This window comes from Cebus imitator, unplaced genomic scaffold, assembly GCF_001604975.1.
Source record: "Cebus imitator isolate Cc_AM_T3 unplaced genomic scaffold, Cebus_imitator-1.0 Scaffold94, whole genome shotgun sequence".
In the NCBI taxonomy this organism is placed as follows: domain Eukaryota; kingdom Metazoa; phylum Chordata; class Mammalia; order Primates; family Cebidae; genus Cebus; species Cebus imitator.
Window position 1 is genome coordinate 2947230 of NW_016107409.1, and position 16375 is coordinate 2963604.

Consider the following 16375-nt stretch of genomic DNA (forward strand, 5'->3'; position numbering starts at 1 on the left):
AGTGTAGCATCATTTGCAGGCTACAATGCCTGTCACCAAATGGGCACCCTTGCAGCAGATATGCACCACTCACCTTTTATTGTTATAAGGCAGGTTTTCCCAAATTTCTGGAGGCACATAATAAGGTGTTCCCACATATGTACAAGCAAATGCCATCGGACTAAAACCATAAAAAGGCAAAGAATGGTTACAGAGCATTCCTGAAAATGGATGTCCTGATCACTGTCACTACCCTAGGACAGAGATACACACTTAGAGAGAAGACAGACAAATCCAAAGTCTTCCAATTTCACTTTTCCATTTTGAGTGAGGACGACATTCTTCATTTTAAAAAGAAGAACTCAGATTATGTTTTCCATCATTGAACATGAGGCAGGTAACTGTCTTCCAAAGCCTGCTGATGATGGAGATTAAGGGTAGAAATGCTGACAGCTGAGTCCCAGAGTGAAACACGAAACATCAAGATCCCCTCTTGACAGCTACACATTCCCCTGCTTGGAAACTCAGGATGAGTGCTTTGAAATCTAACAAGCAAGTTTTAGGTTGTACTGGCAGACCCAATTGACCCAGCGAGAACCTGTGTCAGGGTGATGCCACATGGCAGGCCCAAGTGTCAACCGTTTTTCATCTGAGAACACATGGACTTAGCAAGTAGTCACTAAAAGAGAGCTAGGACACATTAACATACACAGTCACGTGCCACATTTCAGTCAACAACAGATGGCATATATGACAGTGGTCCCATAAGACTATAATACCATATTTTTACTGTACTTTTTCTACATTTAAATACACAAATACTTACCACTCTATTACAATTGCCCAAGGAATTCAGTACAGTAACATGCTGTACAGGTTTGTAGCCTAGAAGCAACAGGCTACACTCTATAGCCTAGGTGTAGTAGGCTATACCATCTAGGTTTGTGTAAGTGCACTCTACGATGTTCACATGACAAAATCACCTTACGATGCATTTCTGAGTACTTATCTCCCTGTCTTTAAGTGATACATGACTGTACTACTACAGAGATTTCAATGGCTTTTTCTCAGGTATTACCTTATTTGGTTAGCATAAATATTAAGTCAAAGGGTACAAAGTTTCAGTTAGGACAAGTAAGTTCCAGTGATCTGCTGTACAACATAGTGACTACAATTAATAATAATGCATAGAATACTTAAAAAGTGATGAGAGTAGATCTTAAATGTCCTCACCACAAAAAAAAAATATGTGAGGTGATAGAGATATATTAATTACCTTGATTTAATAATTTTACAATGTGTGTATGTATATAAATATATAAAACATGTGTACATCATAAATATACATAATTTTTGTGAATTATATTTTAATAAAGGTGGGGGAAACTTTAATTTGAAAAACAAATATTAGGCTGACAATTTTTCTTTTTTTTTTTTTGAGACAGAATCTTGCTCGCTCTGTCACCCAGGCTAGAGTACAGTGGTGCCATCTCAACTTACTGCAACCTCTGCCTTCCGGGTTCAAGTGATTATCCCACCTCAGCCTCCTGAGTAGCTGGGATTACAGGCATGCACCACCATGCCTGGTTAATTTTTGTATTTTTAGTAGAGACAGGGTTTCACCATGTTGGTCAGCTGGTCTTGAACTCCTGACCTTGTGATCTGCCCTCCTTGGCCTCCCAAAGTGCTGGGGTTGCAGGTGTGAGCCACCGGGTCTGGCCTTAAATATTTCCAAATTAAACAAAAATGTCCCAAAATGCATGGGATAACACAGCAAAATGAATTAAATAGTTTATTATTATTATTATTATTTTTTGTCACCCAGGCAGGAATGCAGTGGCACAATCTTGTCTCACTGCAACCTCCACCTCCCAGGTTCAAACAGTTCTCCTGCCTCAGCCTCTGGAGTAACACAGGGTGCCTGATATTGCGCCCAGCTAATTTTTGTATTTTTAGTAGAGACAGGGTTTCACCATGTTAGCCAGGCTGATCTTGAGCTCCTGACCTCATGATCCATCCACCTCAGCCTCCCAAAGTGCTGGGATTATAGGCATGAGCCACCACATCCCGCCTAGTTTTAAGTCTAAAAATGTACTCCACTCACCTTGAACTTGATATCTCTACGTAGCACACATTTCCTGTGAATGTGATTTACTCCAAGGCACATGTGGCTAAACCAATTAAGTATCTGTAAGAAAAAAGTATGCAAAGTCTTCAAACATGCGGTAACTGACTCATGTTAACCTAAAATTTCAAAGAATCATGTCTAGACCTTAGTCGACCAGGATTTTACATAATGTGAGTACAGACTCCTGTAAGTTACATAGTTCAACTAAGATTCAGTGTTACTTGGAGAAATTCAGAAAAGCCGTGATTTCCATTTTCCATCATCTTATGTGTGATCCAAATAGCAATTTATTTGAGCAAAACTTCCACTAGTTTTCTTATATTCAGCCAAATAAAAGTATTTCTTAAATGCTTATATAAAGGTAGTTCACCAATAAGAAATATATTACAGCTTTTCTAGTGTTACCATTATGTTGGATTTTCATTTACTTTTGCAGAATATCCATATAAGATTTCATTATATTATAAATAATCCTTCAAGGTCAACATTTCCTGCTTATAAATCCAAGGTCAACAGTATCCAGAATTTCTAGGTGTCTTGGGGGCCTCCTATTAAATGTCAAACTGATCTTTTTTTCACTTTTGCTGTGGAGATTCTTCCAGTTAAAGCCAAGGTTGAATTCCTTATTTTTAACAATACAATTTCTAAATGAAGAATATGTATTTACATTTATAACATGCTATAACCTAAATCAAACTAAGCCTCATTGGAGCAATTTAAATATTTTCCATAGACAATTCATTAAAAAATATTTAGTATGCAATTTTCCACAAAAAAGGCAGCAAGTCTTAGACTGAAGGGACCACTTCAAGTTTTAGAAGGAAAAAGATTGACAATAGGTACTCCCAAGAAACAGAAATGCCAAGCTTCATTCTTCTGATTTCAGTAAAACAAAATAAAATAAATCTGGCTTCTAAAATTTCAGTACGATAAAAATCAAGGTTTTAAATATCTAGTATAAAATTTGGTGATAAAATCTTGAAATTATTCTAAACATGCTTTTCCTTAATAATTTATAACCTATAGATTTTACTTCCTAAAACCATTTCAGGCAGCGGTATTCTGAGGACACTAAGTGGTAACACCAATGCAGAAATCAGTCATTTCTATCTACCTTCTCGAGTAATTACAGATATCAATGCTTTTAACTTATACAAAGTTTATGAGAAAAGTGGCTTCCACACCTTGAGAGAAGCTATGTAAGTCAATCTCTTACCATGTCTTCAGGAAATAACTTTCCTTTTTGCTGTTTAATCTTTTGCATTAGATCCCCTCCATCACAGTATTCCATTACAATATACAAGTGTCCTTCAGCTAAAATAGACACAAGCTCTTTAGAAAAGCTGTAGTGGCTACAAATCAAATTCAGAAATGCACATACCTGGGGGAATTCGTATTTACCTTCAAAAGATTCTTTGAAGGCAACAATATTGGGGTGTTTCATTTTGGCTAAAAGAACAGCCTCCTTCCTAGAATTCTGTGTATTGGAGAAAGACTAGAAAAACATTTTTAAAAAGCACAAATTTAATACTGCATTTTAAAATAGATAACTTTATAATAATATAGTTTATATTATACTTCAATGCTAGATCCAGTTTTATAACATTTTGGCTCAATTTAAGTTTGTCAAATGACAAGAGAAAACTTGCCTGGTGATTTTTCAACTCTGGCTATATTTTCATGCTTGAGCTGACCCCTTCATTATATTTTTATTTTCTTTTTTCATTCCTTACACAGTCAGAATGTTAAATAGTTTTAATATCAGCCTAAGCATCATCTGACTTAGAGAGCCAGTATACCATCAAAAATAGTATACCTTTTTCTTGATAACTTGTAATATAGAAAAAAAAAGAAAAAGACACTTTTTTATCCTAAAAGAAAAAAAGGGGGGATTTCATGTTTTGACTGTCTGCATCACTTATGAGTCCACTGGTCCAGATAAAAAAATAATATGCAGGTGTATTACTGCATCAAGGATGAACAAAGATGGCATGCAAAGTAAGTTTCCAAAACTGTTTATCCCTAATTTATTCTATAAGAGTGAAATTCTGAATGATTTATCTTACAATCAAGAAATTGCTGGCCAGGCGTAGTGGCTCACACCTGTAATCCCAGCACTTTGGAAGGCCGAGGTGGGCGGATCACCTGAGGTCGGGGGTTCGAGACCAGCCTGACCAACATGGAGAAACCCCATCTCTACTAAAAAAATAAAATTAGCTGGGTGTAGTGGCACATTCCTGTAATCCTAGCTACTTGGGAGGCTGAGGCAGAAGAATTGCTTGAACTCGGGAGGCAGAGGTTGTGGTGAACCAAGATTGAGCCATTGCACTCTAGCCTGGGCAACAAGAACAAAATTCCATCTCAAAAAAGAAAAAAGAAAAGAAAGAAATTGCCATTGTTAGTTGGGTATGGTGGCTACCCTTCCCAGTGGCGGGGACTACACTATACCTATAGTCCCCACCACTGGGGAGGCTGAGGTAGGAAGATCACTTGAGCCCAGGACTTCGAGCTGCAGTGAGCTGTGATCATGCTACTCCATCCAGCCTGGGCAATAGAGCAAGACCCCTTCTATAAATTTAAAAAAAGAAAAGAAACTGCCATTGATTGTGTAGTAACACATGGGTTCTCAGACCAGCAGCAGCAGCAGCACCAACTGGGAACTTGTTAAACATGCAAATTCACAAGCCCACCTGGACCTACTCAGTCAGAAGCCTGGGGGTGGAGCACAACAATCCGTGTTTTAACAAGCCCTCCAGATGATTATGATGCCCACTCAAGTCTGAAAATCACTGAACGAAGTCAAGAATCCAGTGGGAAAAGAATGCCTAGCACTCTGAGAACTTTATTGGAATGTATTTTTTTAAAAAATGATCCAAAATATTATTAGTCTACATGTAGTGAATTCTTTCATAGGACAACTATGATACACAGTAATAGTCTACAAAGAAATAAAACCTATAAACTGATCCACACAGTAGGTTTCCTGGTATCAAAGGTTAGCCTTTGTTCTTCATTGTCTTTTTATGATCCTTTTTCATTAATGTTGCACCTGAGTTGCTTTGGCAAAGATTTCCTACACCATTAGGTATACAAAAGTGGAAATTATTACCAATTATTTGCTGAAATAAAGTTATCAATAATCACCACTAAAACTTTTATTACTTTTCTCCCATTGTTAATTATAATATCCTAAGAAGCACATATAATGTATCTAGCCCTTGTAAAGCTAACAAATAAACCAATTACATCTTTTGCATGAAGGAGAAATTCCATGTTAAATCTCAAAAATAAATTTATTTATTTAGAGATGGTCTTACTTTGTCACCAAGGTTGGAGTGCAGTGGCGTGATCTTGGTTCATTGCAACCTCTGCCTCCTAGGTTTGGGTGATTCTCCTGCCTCAGCCTCTCAAATAGCTGGGACTACAGGTGCATACCACCACACCTGGCTAATTTTTAAAAATTATTTTTACTAGAGATGGGTTTTCCCTGTGTTGCCTAGGCTGGTCTCAAACGTCTGACCTCAGGTGATCTGCCCACCTCCACCTCCCAAAGTGCTGGGATTACAGGTGTGAGCCACCGTGCCTGGCAAAAAACTTATTCTTTTATACAAATTGGGTGTATACTTTCAAAGTGAGCTAACTTCTTTAGTAGTGACCTTGTGAAGCCTTATTTCTTTCATAGCAAACATCTGATTACTGCTTTCCTGCTGAAACAAAAGAGCTCTGCCGAAGGAGCCCTCCCCAATCTCTCTCCGGACCATGTAGTCATCCATGCTGGGGCATCCACACAGCTGGGCTCCACTTGCACAGTCACATGGGCTCTCCCAAACTGCATTCAAAAGCAGAAACAGCTGAGAATTAAACGTACTTTCAGAAAGCAGAAATTAACTCAAAGTTGCTCTCATAACCATGATAAGAAACAAGCAACTTGTTCCTTTTGAAGAGGATCAGCATATGCCATCCCTAAATATTCCACTTTTGTGTAAGAATTGTTTTGAGCTGAAACCATTTTGCTCTTTGCCCTCCCTTTTTTGTATAAATGCAGGGCATAAAATTTCCTATGTATAGGTAATAAATATCCATTTGTAAATGTGTCTTCCTCTCCAGTACCAGGAAAAGGAGAGCAACCCTTACTAATGGGGAAGGCACCAACTTGAGTCCACATAACAAACCTTACTGAATAACCCTTATCTTCTGCTAGCTTCCCCATATATTTACCTTCCTACAATTTGCCCAAGAAACATTCCCCTACCTTTGTCTAGTTATTCTCCACAATTTTCACTCTTTGTTAAAATGGCATATGAGCCCCCGGTCTAACCACTTCTTTACATTTATGCATAAACCTTTTTTCCTGTTAATATATCTCTCATCAGTTTATTTTGCAGGGCCCAGCCACTGAACCTAAGAGGGTAGAGAAAAAATGTTTTTCCTCCTCTATACTGTTCATTCAACAGGTAGACACTGAGCACCAACTCTGAGTCAGATGTTAGAGTCTGAACAAATCTCTCATGGTCCCTGCCATCGTGGACATCCAATGCAGAGAGACAACCACAAGCCTCAACAAATGTAGGCTATTTAAGCTGAAGCCTGAAGGAGGAATGAAAGTTGGCTAGACGAAGGGGAGGAAAAGAATAATCAAGGAAGAGGAAATTGCATATTTAAGAGCTAAAGAGATTACATTCAGTTCAAGAAATGGAAAAAATGTAACAGGCTGCTGAAGCATTTAACCAAGAAGGCAATGTAATCATATTTGCATATTAGAAGAAACATTCACTCAGATGGCAGATTAAATGGACCAGTGGAGGAGAGGCAGGAAGGCCAGCTCGGAGATGTAGGCCAGTTTGGAGGCTTCAACAATAGAAAAGGCAGGAAAATAATGAAATGGAATAGGGTGGAGGCAATGGGCCAGAAAAAATGGCAAGGAAAGATGTCAGAGGAGTTGACAGGATTCTTGGTGTCAGATTTATGGGGGCAAGCAGAGAAGGGGCAAGGTTGACTCCCAGGTTTCTGGCATGAACTGGATGGTTTCTGGCACTCCCTGAGAGAGGAAACGCACTATGGTTGTGTGTGTGTGGTTTTTTGTTTGTTTGATTTTCCTGGCAGTGGGAGTGCTGCAGGTTGGGGCAAAACATGGGGGGAAGAGAGACATGTGTTTCATTTTGGACCTGCTGAGTTAGGGGCTCCTGGGAGTCAAGAGACATGTTAAACATACAGTTGGAGTCCTTGACTTCAGTCTCCTCATCTATATTTTCAGGGTGAAGCAGCTTATAGGACTACTTAGCACATAAGAGAAAATGGATAAAACTTTCCTAACACTTTGCCTGGTACATAGAAGGTCCTGAATAACTGGCAGCTATTATGATTACTAAAACCTTAGAAAAGTGATGCATTCTTCATGAGGTCAGGAGTTCAATACCAGCCTGACCAACATGTTGAAACTCCGTCTCTACTAAAAATACAAAAATTAGCTGGGTGTGGTAGCACGCACCTATAGTCCCAGCTACTCAGGAGGCTGAAGCAGGAGAATTACTTGAACCCGGGAGGTGGAGTTTGCAGTGAGCCAGGATCATGCCACTGCACTCCAGCCTGGGCAACAGAGCCAGGCTGTCTCAAAAAAAAAAAAGAAAAAGAAAAGTGATGCATTCTCTTTCATTGCAGGGAAAACACTGGAATGAATTTACTTATTTTTCAAAAAGCTTATAGTGTTTGTTTTCTAATCATACCACAAAGAATTATAAGGCAGAAAGAGCATGACAGCCAAAGCAAAAATCAAACTAAAACCTCTGCTACAGTGACCTGTAAAACTTGCAGTTTGTATTCCTGCTTATCACAGAATTAATAGGAAATCCTAGAAATAATCTCTTCATATAACCAAATCATACACATTGTCTTCGAAACAATTTTTTTTCCAAGAACGATGAGGTCTTTGAATGTATATAGACGTGAGAGAAACAAGCCCTTTTACCTCTATTCTAACACCTGGCATTACACGATTTCACATGGAAGCCAAATTTCCCCATGTTATTATTCTTCATTTCTTCGGGGCTTTATTGTGTGCAACGGAGAGTAACTAAAAAATAAGAGCAGCCAGACTTCTTAGCTGAAAATCACATTTGATCTTTTCTGTCCACATTTGCCTGTTACTCAGTATTACACCTATATGACCATTACAAGACCTGAATAACTCTGAACGTGGCAAAATTCAGATGCCTGCAACTTCGCATGCCTGCAACAATAGTTTTAAAAAACCTGATAGATTTGCAAATACCCAGAAGTGGGATCACCGGTGAGAGATGGGCTAAGTTCAGAAAGTGCCCTGAAACCACCTTTGCGGATTTATAAATAATGAGAGAAATCTAGCATGACTGACTCCATCTTGCTTCTAACCTCACAGGCTAATAAGTTACTGTGTTGTTTTCTTATTCTGGCACAGAGGCTAGGATACCTACGAGAGGGATTTTGTGTAAACTTGGAGGTAAAGGAAACTGACCCCACCCCCTTCCTGAGAACCCCTGAAACCTCTCCGAGTTGCAGAGGCTCCTGTGATTTCGTTCCCAGACTGCCAATTGTTTCAGCTCCCCAGCGCCCTGCCGCCAAAATACTCTTTAAAAAATCTGGCCCCGGAATTCGAGGGGAGACAGGTCTGAGGTTCCTGGAGTAGCCGGGCCTAGGAAGAGCACGTTTTAAAGCTGCTGTTCCACGTTGCAGTGAAACAATGCTAATAATATTGAGGGAAAGTGTCCCCCACTAAGTAGCTGAGTTCTGTCTGCAGTTTAAGTGAAAGTCTATGTAGACAAGTTTCACAGGCACAGCACTCAGTGCTAGCTAGTATGTACTAGCTGCGTGACCTTGGGCAAGTGTGGAAGGCAGAATAATGCCCCCACCTCCATCCCTCAGGATGTCCACATCCTACTCCTTCGAACCTGTGCCTTTGTTCTCTTGCTTGGCGAAGGAGAATAAGATTGCAGATGGAATGAAGGTTGCTAATCAGCTGACTTTAAAATAGGGAGATGCTCTTGGAGTATGCAGGTGGGCCCAAGGTAATTGCAAGGGGTCTCTAAAGTGGAAAAGGGCCCTAAAAGGTGGTCAGAATCAGAAAGCTATTTGAAGGTAGAGGAGGGGGCAACAGCCAAGGAATGCAGCTGGCCTCAAGTAGTTGGAGGGGCAGGCACAGTGTCTCATGTTTGCAATCCCAGTGCTTTGGGAGGTAGAGGCGGGAGCCCAGGAGTTCAAGATCAGCCTGAGAAATAAACATAGTGAGACCCTTGTCTCTACGAAAAATTGGCTAGACATGGCGGCAGGAGCTGTGGTCCCAGCTGCTCAGGGGACTGGGGCAGGAGGATCACTAGAGCTGGGGAGGGCTCATGATCCCACCACTGCAGTCCAGCCTTGGTGAAAGAGAGAGATCCTATTTAAAAAAAAAAAAAAAAAAAAAAGGAGCTGGGAAGGAGAAGGAGAAGCCAGAAAAGGAAAAGAAAACAAATTGTCCCTTAGAGCTTCCAGAAGTAACAGTCCAGCTGACACCTTTTTTTTGTTTGTTTTGTTTTTTTTGTTGTTTTTTTTTGAAACAGGGTCTTGCTATGTTGCCAGTACTGGTTTTGGGCTCCAGCGATCCTCCCACCTCAGCCTCCTGAGTGGCTGGGATTACAGGGAAGCACCCCATGGGTGCTGACATCTTGATTTTAACCCAGTGAGCTGTGTTTCTGACTTTCAGAACTGTGAGATAATAAATTTGTGTCGTTTTAGCCATTTAGGTTGTCATAGTTTGTTACAGCAGCCTTAAGAAACTAATACAGCAGAGTAACTAAACCCCTCTGTATAAAATAATAGAACCTACCTTATAGGATTATTGTGATCAATATCTGGTTATGATTTACTATAAGCACTGAACATGTTAATTATAACGTGTTAATCTGAGTCACAGAGACTGAAATGCAATAAAAGAAGTTTATTGGCAGTCTTAGAATTGAAATTCAAGGAACACAGATTCCAGAAGCATTTGAATTGTGTCCTGACCAGCTATTTTTGGGTAGGGTTTTTAAAGAAAATAAGAAGTTAGTTCTCACTAGCTCATGCATAACCCACCATTTTCATTGAAGATAAAGCATTATCGTGACAGTTCATTGGTTTCTAGGCAAAAGTCCTTGATTCAGGGTTATGGGAAAAGTTCCGTCCTCAGCATAAAGTCCTTTTCATAAGTGGCAGCTGTTTTGTCTACAACATCAACATTAGATAAATTTTTTTGGTATAAACAATGGAATACCGCACACAAAATGAATGAACTACATCCATACACGGATAAATATATCAAAAACAATATTTTTAAGATAATTTAATCTTGACTGAAAGGTACCAGATATAAAAATGCAATAATGTATGATTCTACTTAGAGCAAATTAAAAACAAACTAATTTATGAGATGGTGGTAATAGAGACTATTTTCGGGAGGTGACACTTTTGGGGTGCTGGTAAAGCAGTTTTTTTTATCTAGGTGGTGGTTATATAGGTGTGTTCATTTTGTAATAATTCATGGAAAGCCTATGTGTATGCTATACCTGAATTTAAATGTTAAAAAAATGCTGCCACTTAATTTGCTATCATCTTGTTTCCATAATTTTGTCTTTCAAATAGACTCAAATGTTTATGGAGCCCTATTAATACGCCAGGGACTATGCTAGGCATTAAGGATACCCAAAGAGCCTTATTTATTTATTGAGACAAAGGCTCACTCTGTCACCCAGATTAGAGTGCAGTGGCGCAATCTTGGCTAGACCTCCTGGGTTTAAGTGATCCTCCCACCTCAGCCTCCTGAGTAGCTGTGGCTACAGGTGTGTGCCACCATGCCCAGCTAGTTTTTAAATTTTTTGGAGTTTCACCATGTTGGCCAGACTGGTTCTGAACTCCTGACCTCAAGTGATCCACCCACCTCAGCCTCCCAAAGTGCTGGGATTACAGGTGTGAGCTACCACGCCGGCAAGAGCCTTCTTTACTTAGCGAAGAAGATTGCTTAATAAATACTTCTTGGTTATATTGCTTGCCTGTTTTGTTATATCCTACATAAAACAAACTCTTAGGGGATAGAACTAGCTACTGAGCTACTGGTGTTTCTACCACAGTTCTAAGCATTGGTTCTTGCAACTATTGCGTCTGGCCACTTCACTTCTAACCCTTTGGGTCAGTCACAAGACCCCCAAATAGTTCTCCAGGGATGGCTCAGGGAGAAAAATCAATGCATGGTAGCTGGGGTGGGATGGTGGCCTCTTGGGACATTACAGCACTCCCGTTCTGACCTGCTGGATCTACTCTTATTTCCCTGATTCTAAACTCCTCACTCCATCCCGCAGCCCGTTAGTCCCTTACTCTGGTCCTTGCCCAACATGGCATTTTTCGTTACTGACCCTGTTGACCACCTATTCTTTCTCCTTCCATTTGGATTCAACTCTTTGGTGGTGATGTGAGCAGGGACGTTAAGTTAGTGAACTGCCGTAAGTATTTGTAAACCCAGTATACAAAAAAGCCATTAAGAAAATGAAAATTCTCCTGGCCGAGGATTCCTTCTATGTAGCAATGCTGATAAAGACAGGTGAAGCAATGTGTGGTCGAGAGCACTTGGTTTATTTTCACCAGTGGCAACAACAGAGGGAGGAACGAAATGCAGGTGTGTGTCCTGCAGTTCTCAAACTTGTAGACCTAACACATTTTGTGGACAAGCTGAGCCCTTCCACATATTGTCCTAAAGCTGCTCCCCACTCCCTCAAAGCGGTTCATGGCTCCTACTTGCCAGACTTACACCTGTGGTCCTGGCTTACCTCTCTTGGGGTTGCAAGAATATCTTACTTAAATAGTCACTTTCTCTGCATTCTGAGTATCTTGCTGATTGAAACAGCTTACTGTGTGAGTCAGGTTTATCTAATTCTACTTATTTATTTCCACTAATAAAACACAACCTAATGAAATTCGCAAATATGCATGACCACATAATTACATGCCTTTTAAAATATAGAACCTGTTATAAGGTACATTTCATATTCATGTTACTTAAAAATTTTCCCTACAACATAATAAGTTGCCCCCATTTTTCTTCACCATTAGTAAATTGGCATTTGGACTTCAGCTTCCTTACCTCGTTGTGGACTTTTTGTACATCTTTAGCCAGACTATCATTTCTGTTTCTATTTCAGACTCTATCTCATCCTTACACCTATAGAAACAATACTCTTCATGTCCTTGCCAATAATTGGAATGTGGTAGTTGCATTTCCTATTCTGAGCATCCTCAATACTACTTGTTTTCATTCTGACCCAAGAAAAGAAATAGTTTAGAAAAGGAAATACTAAAAGGTCATTTTTTCATTCAACTAGTATATATTAGGCATTTAGCATTAGCAGTTACCACTCTGGCTGCTTGGTATATAATATAAAGACATGGTCTCTAGTCTAAAGGAGCTTACTTTTTACTAGGGAGACAGGCAATCAATAGAAATCGACATGACATCTGCCACAATATACAAATACTGGCATCCTTATCATAAGATGCATCAAACCTAAATCTTCAAATAACCAAAGCTGTGCTCAGCCACAGAAAATACCCTTCCAGAGTCACACGTGATCCATGAAATGTGAACATAAATAGTGTTTATGTAAACTGCAATATACACGTGCACTTATTTTCAGCCATTTTTAAGGAGGACACTGATTTGGGGGCATTTTATCTGTAGAATTTAACCTGTTGCTTTACAAATGCATCAGAGGTAAATTCAACCCATTAGAAATTTAAATCAAGCTATTCAAAAAGACAAAAATGGGCAACTTTGGAAGAACACAACTTGTGACATGTCTCCTTTAAGCCTAGAAACTTACTAAATTAAAGAAGCTACCTTTGAAGTCAAGATACAGTAGAAATGGTGTAAGGTGAGATATGTGAAGGTCCAATCGGGTAAGTCCAGAAGGTTTCACAGAGGAAGGAACTTTGAACTAAGGTATGAAAAACTAGTACGGATCTGTTAAGGCAGACTGAGGGTGGGCGTGGCATTCAGGTCAGGAGTTGCAGGCACACTGGCAAGGAGGTAGGAACCAGCATGCTGCACTGGAGGAAGCACAGAGAAAGACACAATGCTGAGAGTGCAGGGTTTGTGACAGCAGGGTGTGGTACAGTGAGAAAACTGGTCCAGGGAAATTAGGAAAGCCCTAATATGTCAGGTTAGGGATTTTATTCTACAGTTGATGGGAACTTCCAAAGACGTTTGGGAAGATGAGACGTAACTAAATTTATGCTTTGAAAAGTCACTCTAAGATTAATGTTAAAAATGAATTGGAGAGTTAAGATGATAAATTTTAAGTTATGTGTATTTTACCACAATTAAGAATAAAAATAAAGTCAATTAGTTGATTGGAGGAGTAAAGCTGCAGGAAGAGTCTAGGGAAGAAGGCCTAGGGTCTGGCCTAGGGGAGAAGCAGGTGGACTGTAAGAAGGGGATGGATTCAAGAGACAAGATAGAAACACAATGGACAAGAAAGAGCAACTACTGGATGCGGGAAGGGAATCAAATCTGAGCAATTTAGTAGATGGTAGAGAAGAATACAGGAGGAAGTTCAGTCTGAAACACAGCAAGCTAGAGGGATGTGGACAGTCAAGTAGAGATGTCTGCTGTGTGGTGGGGCCTGGAGCTTAGGAGGAAGTCTGGGCTGTAGGTAATATTGTTTGGGGAGTCATCCAAGAATAGGTAGAAAGTGAATCTATGAAGGAAAAAAAAGAAGCCAAGAAGTATCAAGTCAAACACAAGTTGGTGAAAAGTTTGGCTTACTTGCTATGTTGCTTTTCCTCATAAATTGATCTGATAAATAAAATGAAGAGTAATATATAGTTGCATACAAAGCTACTAACCATTATTATGCAAAAACCAGATATTTAAATATTTTATTTATTTATTTTTTGAGACGGGTCTCGCTCTGTCACCCAGACTGGAGTGCAATGGTGGGATCATAGCTCACTGCAGCTATGATAGCTCATAGCTCACTGCAGCTATGATAGCTCATAGCTATCCTCCTACCTCAGCCTCCCGAGGAGCTGAGACTACAGGCAGGTGCCACCATGTCCCACCAACTCCACCACATCTAGCTAATCTTTTACTTTTTGTTAAAACGGGATCTCACTATGTTGCTTGTGCTGGTCTCAAACTCTTGTTCTTAAGTAATCCCCTCCCAAAGTGCAGGGATTACATTGTGCCCAGCTATTTAAACATTTATTTTTCTTTTTTTTTTTTGGAGATGTAGTCTTAGTCTATCGCCTAGGCTGGAGGGCAGTGATGTGATCTCAGCTCACTGCAACCTCCATCTCCCAGGTTCAAACAATTCTCCTGTCTCAGCCTCCTAAGTAGCTGGCACTACAGGTGCATAGCACCACAATTGGCTAATTTTTGTATTTTTAGTAGAGACAGGGTTTCACAGTATTGGCCAGGCTGGTCTTGAACTCCTGACCTCAGGTGATCCACCCACCTCAGCCTCCCAAAGTGCTGGGATAACAAGCATGAGCAACTGCGCCTGGCCTATTAAAACATTTTAAACATAAAAATGAGAAAAAGTCTGGAATGGGAATTTAAGGAAGTATGGTAGGTTTAACTGGTAGTACAAATATTGTAAAGTCCTTATCATACAACTTGGCACACAATAGATGAAAAATTAAATGTACTGGAGCACCTTAAGTACTAATTTATAGTTTCTTGAGGTACATAAAATAGAAGATGTGGAACACAATGCATATTGTTACCTTTAATTGCCATTTTTATAAAACTACTCAAGTGCAGCAGACATTTGTGTACAACATAAATAATTACTAAAAGCAGAGCCAGCTTCAATATGTAATTTTATGTTAAGACTTTGAATGTCTTCTCTTGTATGAATGATTCCCTAAACTTTCTTTCTGCCACAATCACCATTTGCTGTGATCACTGGTGCCACAAAGAGACTATTTCACCTAAAAGTATTTGCCTTGTTTGGGAAGTTGATAGTCAAGATAACAAAGAAGTGTCTCCTCCAACTGGATCGGAAGGAGACTGAACTCACCTCAGAATCCACTGGGGTGCCTTTTGCTAAGGTGTTGCTAGAGCCAGTATAGGAGCACTTGCCTATCCTGAGACAGATGACACCTCAGGGTCAGTTCAGAAAAGATATTTCCTACTCCCCAGCAACCTGGCAGAATAAAGTACACTTCAGGAACTCTAGCTGACATTTAGTTTTATGAGAATCTTGCTAGTCAGCATTAGTTTTTTTTTTTTTTTTTTAAAGTCAATTCTCAAACTATCCAGGCATTAATTGCTTTCTTAAGAGTTCTAAATCCTGCTTCATTCATTGACTCATTTAGAGAAATATTTCCTAATTACTGAGTTGTCACTGAACACCACCTGAGCACGTTTAGTGCTGATGTAAACATAATTTCCTTCTAATATTAATATGAAATTCTTATCTTTTTACCTTTTCCTATGAATAAAACTCCAGGTTAGATTTTTCTTTCCATTGAAATACACTTCATGTCAAGTTGGGTGAGTTAAAAGAAAAACAAAAAATTTCACAAGCTTTCAATGAGTTTGTCATTACCTCCCAAGTAGCTGGGACCACAGGTGCACCACCATGCCTGGCTAATTTTTATTATTCATAGAGACAGGGTCTCCCTATGTTGCCCAGGCTGGTCTTGAGTTCCTAAACTCAAGTAATCCTCTCACCTCAGCCTCCCAAAGTGCTGTGTTTCCAGGTGTGAGCCACTGTGCCAGGCCTTGTGATAAGTTTTCGAAGCTATAAAACATCTACATGGATAAATACTAGCATAAGGAGATATCTTAATGAATTACCAATGAACTGTAATTGAGATAAACCAATGAAAGGGTTTAATCCATAGCTTGCCTACTTTCTTATCAAGCCTTATATCTACCATTTAGGAGAAGCCAGGGACAGGGATTCAGTCAACTGAGAGAGTGAAATTAAGTCAAATGAGGGAGAAAGCAACAGAAAGACATGGAATAATTAAATAGGAACAGAAAAATTAGTGTGAAATTAATCCATGTATCCAAAGAACAAGGCACATACACTTACTGCATTTGAGCTCTTCAAACATTCTAACATCAAGCATCTAAATCAAAATATGAGCCAGGAACAGCAGTTCATGCCTGTAATCCCAGCACTTTGGGAGGTCAATGTGGGCAGATCACTTGAGGCCAGGAGTTCGAGACCAACCTGGGCAACATGGTGAAACCCTGTCTCTACCAAAAATACAAAA

At 39.7% G+C, this 16375-nt stretch overlaps 1 protein-coding gene across 1 annotated transcript; it reads right to left on the reverse strand.

Moving 5' to 3' along the window:
• Window positions 1-233: 233 nt before the first annotated feature.
• LOC108309485 (serine/threonine-protein kinase Nek3-like) lies at window positions 234-6621 on the reverse strand. Its single transcript, XM_037741141.1, has 5 exons — window positions 5764-6621; window positions 3509-3602; window positions 3324-3421; window positions 2084-2167; window positions 234-320 (listed from the first exon to the last, which is right to left on the reverse strand). The coding sequence occupies exons 1-5, from the start codon at window positions 5878-5880 to the stop codon at window positions 234-236; spliced, it is 480 nt and encodes a 159-aa protein (XP_037597069.1). The 5' UTR covers window positions 5881-6621.
• Window positions 6622-16375: the final 9754 nt, after the last annotated feature.